The 10859-nt window shown below is 40.1% G+C and overlaps 1 protein-coding gene across 8 annotated transcripts in view; it reads left to right on the top strand.

The window, feature by feature from the left end:
• anln2 (anillin, actin binding protein 2) overlaps positions 1-8495 on the top strand; it is a 17559-nt gene extending 9064 nt beyond the window's left edge. For 5 of the 8 annotated variants that reach the window (XM_015017619.1, XM_015017623.1, XM_015017617.1 and 2 more), the window contains 17 exons: positions 85-1035; positions 2225-2520; positions 2604-2695; positions 3137-3263; positions 3497-3632; positions 3937-4125; positions 4231-4357; positions 4497-4545; positions 4984-5037; positions 5134-5166; positions 5253-5277; positions 5383-5486; positions 5806-5859; positions 6246-6332; positions 7096-7203; positions 7288-7430; positions 8156-8495. In XM_015017619.1, the coding sequence (XP_014873105.1) occupies positions 85-1035; positions 2225-2520; positions 2604-2695; positions 3137-3263; positions 3497-3632; positions 3937-4125; positions 4231-4357; positions 4497-4545; positions 4984-5037; positions 5134-5166; positions 5253-5277; positions 5383-5486; positions 5806-5859; positions 6246-6332; positions 7096-7203; positions 7288-7430; positions 8156-8348 (2768 nt within the window). In that variant the 3' untranslated portion in view covers positions 8349-8495. The remainder of the gene's footprint in view (positions 1-84; positions 1036-2224; positions 2521-2603; positions 2696-3136; positions 3264-3496; positions 3633-3936; positions 4126-4230; positions 4358-4496; positions 4546-4983; positions 5038-5133; positions 5167-5252; positions 5278-5382; positions 5487-5805; positions 5860-6245; positions 6333-7095; positions 7204-7287; positions 7431-8155) is intronic. The other 3 variants (XM_015017618.1, XM_015017624.1, XM_015017622.1) reach the window with 3 other exon arrangements.
• Positions 8496-10859: the final 2364 nt, after the last annotated feature.

Raw genomic sequence — 10859 nt, 5'->3', positions numbered from 1 at the left:
ATTGATTGTTTGCTAGAATAAAGGAGAAAAGTCTGAAGTGACATTTCAGTGACGTAATTAGACTCGGCGCTTCTCCCTCAACAGGTGAAGGAGCGGTCGCTGATGCTCCTGCTGCATTTAAAGAGCTCAAACTCAGCAGTGAGGAGGAGAAAGAGAGCGTTCCTCATGGTGAGGAAGCAGGAAATGAGAACGAGCTCAAGCCTGCAACTGTGAATGCAGAAGAGCAGCCAGGGTCCCAACACCCAGAGAGCCAGACTGTGTTAAAGTTTTCTTTCAGTGATGAGCACAGCCTGTCTGACCTGCACACAGCTGATAAGCACAGCTTCTTGCAATCAACTCTCCTAGATGAGTCAAACACGAAGGAAACGAGCGAAGTTTCCAGAGTAACTGAGGTGGAAAGGTCTGAGGTGTTTCCTTTTGACGAAGACGAGACGATGGAAGGTTCTACATGTGGTGAAGAGATTGAACCTTCAACCGATGAGGAACTAAGGGAGTGGAGATATCCTCAAGGAAACGTGTCGGCTGATGAGGAGGAGAGAGTGTTTAGTGAGGAAAAGGAAGAAGAAATGGAGGCAGCAAGAGAGGGAAAGGAGAAAGAAAGTAGCTTGAGAAATAAAAGTGAACCTGCTGATGATAGAAGTGCTCCAGATCTAGATGTATCAGAAAAGTCAGCTGGCTTTAGTGAACAACAGGAAGACGAGAAGCTTAGAGCAGAAGAGAAGAGGAGTGATGGAGAAAACAGAGTAGATGACTCCTTGATGAGGAAATCGGCTTTAAAAGTCAAAACATTGAGAGAGAAACCATCAGAAACCAACTTTGAAAACGAAACTCAACCTGGTGGGAGGGATGAATGTCAGGGTTCATCTGAGATCCAGATGTCAGACTCGCATCAGGGGGAGAGGGCGGTTTTAGGTGGGCTGAAAGCAGAAAGCTCAAAAAAAGTCACCTTTATCCTGGAGCCGGAGCTGATCAATGGCTCCGATTTGTCTGAGGGCGACGCCTCAGAGGAGTCCAGGGCAGACACCAGTCTGTCAGGTGAGACACGTCTGACAAGCTGCCTCTTAGAGAGGAGCGTCCCTGGGGTGAAGCACTTTGTGGGTGATCATTTTCCACTGGTGAACTGGGAACACTGGGTTCACACCAAGAGGTGATTTTAGAAAACAGAAAAAGCTGTCATTGAATGTGAGCTGTACTCTTATTCCATGTAGATGTAGAAGATGTAAACATTCACAGAGCAGTGACTCATTTTTAATTGGAGGATTTCTTAATCACTTAAATGACCCAAGTCATTCAAAATGAGGCTTTTGCAAAAGAATCCTAGTTGTACCATGTGCACAGATCAGACAGGAAAATAAATCTGAAGATCTTTAACTTATGATCTCTTTAAAAGGTTTAAGTTATAGGTGTCAAACCCAAGGCCCGTGGGCCAAATCTGGCCCGCCGTAGCTTATTATGTGGCCTCCTAGACTCTAAATTACATCAGTAAGTCCTTCTAGTTTTTCACAAATCTGCAAAATTCACACAAAAGCAACAAATTTCCCAAAAAAATTTTTCCTGATTTTACTGCAAATTTTCTCAAAACTGATTGAATCTGTAACTGATACGGCGAGTGATGGTCACATATGACATCATACATTAGTGCAAATATTGTAAGAAGAAAAATCCTTACAAACATTTCCTAATATTCACCACACAATATGTAATTTTGATTTAAAAACAGTCACAAAACCCTGGAGGAACAGCTATTTATTGATATTTTAAAAGTTTAATTGGTTTTATCAATAGATTCTGGTACAACCGACCCTTTAAGAACATTCAGATTTTTGATACGGCCCAAAACGAAAGGGTTTGACCCCACTGGTTTAAGTCTATCAATTAAGTGATAAGTCAAGACTTGTGCACAATGTTGTATCTGCATTAAGATGTCATCCTACTAATTAAGTATTTCTGAACTTAGTGAGTGTTTTACGAATGAATAACTTCAGCCAAACACTTTTAGAGTAAATTACCTTAAAGCATTCGATAAAATACTGAACTTGGATAAAATGACAGCTTTTGTCTTGATTTGTTGTGTTGTGATGTTTTTGAATGGTTTCCTTTGCACATGTATGAGAGAATGTTTCCTGCATTTTGAAGCTGATGCACAGATGATTTATAAACACAATTTTATGTGGATTGTTTGGTTTTGAAAAACCTGAAGCTAATTTGCAATGTTTCCCATCAGATTCAGGGTCAGGCTCTCATGATGACACCAACTCGACAGAAACCATTGAGAAGATGTTTGAAGAGGTGCTGGAATATGCTGGGAGCGCAGAAGAGGAGGGACGAGTTGAGGAAGACGCAGAGGATCATGACAGTGGCATCGGTTCTTGTTCTGTTGGAAAGACTGGCGAGAAGATTGAACGACAGGAAGAGCCCAGAGGAGAGGAACGTGATGAAAACGATGAGCTTCTTACTTTTCCTCAAAGCGGCATCCTCTCTCCTCTCAGCAAGTCGTTTGAAGCTGTGGTTACCCCACTGGTAAGACTGGTTTACACCTTTGCTTTGTTTAAATTTCCTCAAACAGTTTTCATAACTTCTCTGTTTGTGATATTTTCCATCAGCGACTGGCTGCGGCCCAAGAGTCTCATCCTCCACCTTTGCCCCTGTCTCAAGAGGAAAGCAGCACTCCTCCTGAATCTGCTCCTCTGTACAGGTTGGAAAGGATTTTACTCATTTTAGTTCAACTAAGTACAATTTAAGAACCATATAAATCAGTAAAAGAAAGTTAAAGCTGTAATTTCTTTGAATAAAGATGTTTTCATCTACACATTCACACAGATGTGTGTAAATGAGGTGAAAATTGAATAAAGAAGCTGCTAGGAAAAAGTTGCAAATATGAAAAGATGGCGCTAATTTACATTTCTCCTAACATGTGGGATTTGTTAGTTTTAGAAATAAGCAAAGCAAAATGTTTTTCCATCGGAAAACACGTTTCAACAAAATGTCACTATTATAGGTTCTTTATGAGACAGCAGCAGTTTTTAAACCATGTTATCTTGTTTCCGAGTCTCATAGTAGTTTGACGCTAGTTTGCCGTGCAGGTGGCGGATTTGAGTAAACGGCGTTCACTGACCTGATGGTTGTTGTTTGACAGCATCGATGCTTACCGCACACAAAGGCAACGTAAGCTGCCAGCCATCCAGAGCGTGACTCCTGTGGTTCAACGGCGAACGCCAGAGACACCGAAGCCCAAAGAGTCTAACACCAAGGAGAAGATAACGGTGAGAAGCATGTTTTGTTTTTTTCTTCCCTTTACATTCCCTGATATTCGTTTAAAAAAATGGTGTTCTAAAATTAGTTTCAATTTGTCCCCTCTTTGTCAAAGATTTAAGTTTCTTAAAATATTATGAGAGTCACATTTGGGCATTTCAGCAAAGTTATTTTTAAATGTTCTTAAATTTGTTTTGAATCTGTTAAATATTTACTTCCAATAAAACTGCGTGTGGTTGCTCAGGCTCTGAATGAAGAAGCTGGGAAACTGCAGCTGGTGATCAACCAGACGCTGCAGGCGCTGAGCTGCTGCACCGACGTGGAGCACGGACGAGGCTCTCTGGAGGAGGCCGAAGCTGAGAAACTTCTGCTGGTGTCCTGTAAGAAAACCGCAGCGTTTTAAACACCACACTGGATGTTTAATGATTCATGTTGATAGTGAATATTTCTCTACTCAGAATAACTAGCAAGGTGGTGAATCTTTACTTTTTTTTTTTTTTTTTTTCAATAAGATTTAAATCCACAGCTTTAATTTAATAGTCAATTTTGTGCAGCACGTTTCCCAGATATCATCACTTTGCTTTATAGGATTAGGTCAAGCTGTGTTGCAGCAGATAGGCTGGGGGTAAATTGTGAGGTTGTTTTATTTTTTTAAGTCTGTTCTCTCCACTTTTTGCTCTTTAGGTGAGAAACGGTCTGCTCTGCTGGCAGAGGTGTCCAGACTACGGGAGGAGAGGAGCCTGCAAACTGACGAGGCTCCAAAGGAGGACACAGACTACGTTTCCCAGCATGCCTGCAGAGGAACCGTCAACATCACCAGCATCCAGCTGCCTCTGAAGGTCGAGTTTGTCTGCTCATCCAACAGCCGTCCAGGTAGAACCACAGAGTAGCAATGCTGTAATTTTCTCAAAGATTTAAGGCACAAATGTTGCTTCAGATGATGTTTAACGGACTGACTGGTTTGTTGAACTGGTTTAGGTCGACCGAGCCACTACTTCTTCGTCCTGATCCGCTACGGACCGTGCAATGTCATCGCCACGCCGCTGGCCACGGCTGCTGACGCTCAAAATGGAGACACCATCTCCTTCCCGACTGCAGTCACACTGTGAGCTGCACACTGCGCTCTCCTTCTTTTTACAAGTTTTTAAAAACAAAGCCAAATTATTTCCTGATTTTTAACTGCTGAGTTATAGTTTCCAAATAGAAACATTGCTCTACAAATAACTATTTATTAAAAATTTCAGAAAGGATATACGGTCGTCTTTTGAGATTGACGTTGAAGTCTACAGCCTGGTGAGTCATTCATTTTGATTTGTAGAGTTTATAGCCATGGATGTGAGCAAAATTTAATGTAGTAAATTATGTTGTTGGACTTACAGGAGTATATTAAAAATTTTGAAATGTGTGGCAGCCATATTGAAATTTCTTTGGAATTTTCAGTTTTCCATCTCAGAAGCCCTACTTCCGAGATTATTGTATTATTCTTTTAATTTAGACTACAGAGCAAAATGCCAAACCCTTCTTTAGTGCATTCCTTTTTTCTTTTTTTTTTTTTTCTTTTTTTTTTCTTTTTTTTTGTAGTTGGACGTCCCAAAGTTTTTCAATTTTTATTTATTTTTTTAAAAAAACAATCTGTTTGAGTTGCTTTCTTCATCTTTGTTCTGGTTTTGTTTGAACCCAGTTATTATGTTTCTGTAGTTAGGTTTTTTTTTTCTTTTTTCTACAATCTAGTGTACCAGCTCAGGATCCAGCAGTACCTCAGACCGGACCAGCACCAAGTCCCGTGTAAGTGAGCGATTATTTTCCTCAGAAATTCAAACCATGCTAATGAAAGCAGTCTAACTTTTTCTCTTTTCTTTTTTTTTATGTCGATATAATCAGGTCACACCGAGGAAGTTTCTGAACACCCTCACAGTAAGAGTTCATCTGTAATCATGCTCTGCGGTTTTAATGACCTTTTTCTGTTTCGTGCTTCACTCCAATGTCGTCTTGTCATTTGGCAGAAATCCAGCAACATTTTCACGTGTAAGTTGAGTTTCTTTTCAGATTTAACTCTTTGTATTTGCTAAACTCAGTGACGGTTGCATCATGCGGGTTCACGACTCTTTGTTTTTGTTGCTCCACCTTAAGCTCCTGCTGCTCTCAACACTCGCCGCTCCAGTAACTTTTCCCTGGTGGGTTCCCACAAGATCACCTTGGCTTCTCTGGGATGCAGGAAATTTCCTCTCGATAAGGTAATTTATGATTGGTGCTATTTTAGTGTGAAGGTAAAACGAGTCTCTCTCTAGTCCTAAACGGTCACATAATTTACTGAGCAAAATAAAATTAAACTAAGCCGTGATTTTCCTGCTTTAGCTGAAGAACAAAGTGAACCGCAGCTTTTCTCTCGGGGTTCTGCACATTCCTGCACGGTTCAGTTTTATCTCCCAGTGCACCGTTATCACCGTTTTAGTCACTTTGGTCCGTTTTGTTTTAAAGTCCACACCTGGGTGGTCTCACTGTTGACGTGATGTCTGTCCCCCTCCCTCTGTCTGTCCTGCTTCGTCCACTCAGATGAAACTTGATGGCAAAATCAGGAAGCTGCTGGGAGATGAATTTCAGGAAAAGGTTTCACTTTCTTTTTTTTTTTTTTCTTTAGCCTCCATCACTCTTCACATGTCTTCCTTTTTCTCTTCCTCTATGCAAAAACTAACCAATTTCAGTGATAATTAGCACAAGTTAGTTTTTTTTTTCTTTTGTTGCATGTTTTTGAAAGTGTTATTTGCTTCCTTAGTAGTTTTTTTTCTGTGTGAATTCATCCATTTCAGTCCCTTCGATCAAATCAGCATGATGATATTTATGCCCAGTTTTCTTCAACACACACAATCAAAATTAGTTCAAATGTCCTAACCAGATTTAGATTTAGCTCATGTTTATTAGATGAATATGACTGAGTGAAGTTTTTTCTCCATATTCTGTTATTTTGAATGTGACTCCTCCTCTTGTGACTGCAGGTGCCATTTCTTTCACCACTGGAGGGCCACATCTACCTGAAACTGGACAGTGAGGGCCACTCCGATGTGCAGCACCAAGGCTTCCTGGTCAGCAACGTTACCATTTTGTTACTTATCCCCCCTTTTTTTTTCTACAGCAGAGTTATGCTTTCAGTAAATATTGAAAGGTTTCAGAGTATAAATTTTAAACTGGAGTGTTGAACTCTGAGAACCTTCAGGTTTTTCTGGCTAATCAGCTGAAGGCGAGTTCTGGCCGGAATGGCAAATTGCACAACAGATATTACATTATTGATTACAATTACTTTTATTGCCTTAAATGTGTTTGCAGTTGTACTGAAGTAATTTGTTCTGCATTCCTTGTATCAAATGCAGATCTGTTGCAATCAAAACATCTTAATGCAACCATTTAATCATGAAATTTCTGCTTTAATCTGGGGAACAACTTAATTTCCTCTCTGGGAGTTTCTGCAAAAGTCCTTAAATTTATAACGGTCTTAGATTTTTTCCATCATTTATAATTTCTGCAGGCCCAAGTTGGCATATTGAAGTAAATTGCGCAATGGTTGGAAGAGACTTTACTTTTTCCTGGAATGGCTCCCAGGAGGTCTCTTTGGACTTAAAAACCTGTCAGCATTACTTGGATTTGTAAAGGCAATAAATCTCCACTTTTCCTTTGTCTATGTGGGAAATGACCTCCCAGTCGTTGGCATGGACCGTTTCTCTAAACAAACTTTTGTGAATGTCCAAAAGATTATTTTGAGACCAACGGGTGATGCTAAAATGTCTCCACAAAAGATGCTGGTTATCGAAGTGGAAAAATCCTGGGATTGCTTCTGTCTTTTCTCCCCAGACGATGTTTGAGTTGATCAGTGGATTTGGCGTGTGGAATCGGCGATATTTTGTTCTGGAGGAATGCAACTTGTCCTACTGGAGCAACCCAAATGACAGGGAGACCAAGGTAGTGACCGACCAACAGGTGTTTCAATAAGGAGGGGGAAAAAGCCATCAGGTGACTATTTGATTCTCTGGTTGAACTCTTCAGGAAGCAGAAGGCAGCATCTCTCTGTCCAGGTCTCCTAGTCAGTGCGTCAGGCCCGTTAAGAGAGATTCATGTGCTCGACCTTTCACCTTTGAGCTGGTGAACGCCTCTCAGCAGGAAGACCAAAACCAGGAAGCGCTGTCCAAGTAAGTTCATATAAAACTGTCAACATGATCCATCCCACCTGGTAAAACATGAAATGATGGAACGGGCGTGGCCTCTATTCACCCACATTGCACAGAGAATGAATGAACTGTTTCCATAGGTTGGTCTATTAATGGAAAATATTTTCACGTCCTGATGAATCTTCCTCACTCTTCAGTCTCTTATCTCTGTGTCTCCACCACTCCTGATCAGCTTCAGTCTTTTGACCTAAAATCAGTTGTCAAAAGGCCTTGAGATGAATAACAATTAACCAAATATCTGCAACATGCAGAGAATAACTGAAGGGTTCTTGAAATGCAACGCATTACACCAAGCTGTGCTTAGTCATTTCGACCCTGCAGACAATCATTTGAGATGATGATTGAAGTTTGAGTTAATTTTTCTGGCATAAGTATTCTTGGTTTGTGTATAATAATAATAAATGTCTTGTAACTTTTCTTTAAGTTTTATTTTTTTAGTAAAAGTACAACAGCTTCCCACAAAAGATTAAATTTATAAAGTTAATGCAAGTTAACTATTTAGTAAAACTATTTTTTACTAATGTAATCCTGGAATACGTTGCTTTTTTAATTGAACCAAGTTATGACAGTCTGACTTGTGCTAGTTTGCGTTTTTATTTAAAATTTTTTAATGTGTCGAGCCTTAAACTCTTCATAATGTGTGAGCTGCTGATGAATGAGCTGTGTGTTTGTGCTGAACCTCTCAGGTGTTGGTTCTCGGCCGACACCAAGCAGGAGAGGTTGGACTGGATGGAGAAGCTCAACCAAGCCCTGCTGGACTTTCACACGTGGAACCGTCCCCCGGCTGAGAACCAGGCGCCCAACACGTCCAATATGTCCAACACGTCCCACATGTCCAACACGTCCCACAGCGGGACCCTGACGGAGAGCATCCTGTAGTCCTGGAATCAGCTTTTAGGTTTTGGTATGAGCCGATATGTGGGATTAGATTAGAGCTGTGGGAGACATGATGAAACATCTCATGTTTTATTGATGGGAGACGTGGCTAATTCATTTTTCAGTTTTAATCCTAATCTATAATTGTTGGGTTTCACTTTTATTTGCAAACACAAATATTTTAGTTTCATGTTGTCAGATTCTTTTTTTTAACTGGTTTTATTTTTTTTTCAGGATTTCGTTTGGTGAGCAGCTGCTCTGTTAATAATTGGTCACTTTAAGTTGTTGTCGCCTTTGCTATCACCAATATTTACTTATGTACATGTACGGATTCAGACTCTATTTTTATTGCTCAAGCTTGAAGTATAAATGGTGATCAATACACTAATACTAAATAAATGTATGACTAACGCAGGACGGGAGTGTCTGTGAGAACAGAAACGCTACAAATGAGAGAACGTGAAACCGATCAAAAGTCGTTTTCTCTGCTAAATGTTTGGGTTTGGCTGCATTCAGAAAGCTGAGGGACAAAAAGCCTATTGTTTCTGGGATTTAATTATGTGGAAGAGAAATATACAAAACAATTTCATTCACCTTGATGTGAAGGAGAGTTTATTTGCTTAGACTTTATATATCACTAATTTACAAAATTGTACCCTTAATATCTCAAATGGTAGCAATTTTAGTTTTTCTTTCAAAGTGAGATTTTTTTTCTTTAAAAATATATACAGACCCTTTGATAATCAACATTGCTGGCGTCTTGTCTGACTTCATTCCCAGCACATTAAGTGTACATCATTATTGCAAATACAAATAGTTACTGATGTAAACATGTATGTAAGGTGAGGATAAATGATTTGATCCGTTTAGTTTTCTTTCCCCTCTGTCATGTTGTTGGTTTTCTTGCTTTCTTGTTGGTTTTCTTGTGTTTTCAGTCTGTGCATCTATTAGAAAGTATAAATAAAGTCTAAGGATTGAAACCTGAGGCTCGGATGATTAAATCTGGCATGAAATAAACAAATATCGCTCACTTTGAACTGCAAAAATATTCTTTCATGAATGGTAAAGTTTCACATTAAAACCACAAACCTCCAGATATTTTATCACAAAGTTTGTGATGAAATAATTAGGATGTAGAGGGAAAACGATGCAGGGTTTGAAAACCTTTTACAAATTTAAAACTGAACATGCTGTAAATTCACTTTACATTTAACTCCACCTTCATTATGGTGTGTCGCTGTGGTTACGTCTACTGGCTTTCCACATAGGAGCAACTTGGCACTGCATCTCCATTGGATTTAGGTCTGGACTTTGATTAGGACAGTATAAAAATGAGTGAACCATTCTGACTGCTCTCCCCGGCGAACCTCCTGCCCAGTTTCATGGAAGCCTCTAACAGGCTTTCCTCCTGAAATCTCCTGCGCTCATCACAGCCTCCCTTCCTGCAGCTTCGCCGTCTTTAACCCCACAGCATGATGCTGCTGCTGCTGCCAGGTTTCACAGTGGGATAGTTGTTCTGGTCTGCATGTGAAGGCCAGAAATTTTAGTTTTGGTCACAAAAGATTATGGCTCCTCATTTCACATTTGCAGTCTCCCTAATGTAGACTTCTTGTGACTTTTTTTCTTAAAATTCATCCGTCAGTGCCAGATTTATCAAACCTGTGACTAATAATCGTCTTGTCGATGGTTTTCCACCTGAGCTATAGATCTTTGCATCAAACCTATTGATTTCTCTGCTTCTAATGCAACAAAATACGAAGAAGCTGAGTATTTATGCTTTCGCAGGACATTTTTCTGCCTTAATGTAAAGTCATTTCAGCATCAACAGGAAAGGTAAATATTTCCTGCTGTCTTGTTTGGTTCTTTCACACCTGAGTAGCAGTGTGTTGTATGTCGTGCCAACTAAAACTGAAGCTCTGCTCCGCATTCGGAGCCTGCAAGAGTCTGGCAGGAAGGCGGCTCAGGTCAGGAATGTCGTACAGGAAGTGGTCTAGAATTAGACTTCCTGTTCGCTCCTCTGGGTGGAGGTGCTGCTGGGCGTCATTAAATCTAAGGTGATGACAACAAGGAGGGGAGGGGGGCTGCACCTATTCAGCTGCGTTGGGCGGGGCGACGCTGGTGTTTTCAGCAGCTGTGCTTTCCAGTGGCACAGAAACGCCTCACACAGCTGGGACAGATTTTTACTTCATGACATTAACCCGTTCATGCATGACTTATGATCCTTTGTGTCGGGATTCTTTTTTTTTTTTTTTTCAATTTTTTTTAATTTTCTTCGGCATAAAAAAAAATGGGTAGGAAAAAAATTTGGAAACTTTTTTTTTTTTTTTTAGGTGATCAATTGTAATTTTCTCCAAATACAAAGTTATTTGAAAAATACATCAGTAGTATTGTTCCTTAGGGGATACCTGGTGTCACAATATTTTTTTTTTTTTTTTTTTTACCTGCGAGGGGCGTTCCGCAGGAAAGGGGGGGAGGGGGCCGGCGCGGATGTTTTTTTTTTTTTTTTTTTTTTTT

This window comes from Poecilia latipinna, unplaced genomic scaffold (genome assembly GCF_001443285.1).
Source record: "Poecilia latipinna isolate Pla-1442-1.1 unplaced genomic scaffold, P_latipinna-1.0 Scaffold2166, whole genome shotgun sequence".
Taxonomy (NCBI): domain Eukaryota; kingdom Metazoa; phylum Chordata; class Actinopteri; order Cyprinodontiformes; family Poeciliidae; genus Poecilia; species Poecilia latipinna.
This window is presented reverse-complemented; position numbering and strand designations above follow the sequence as displayed.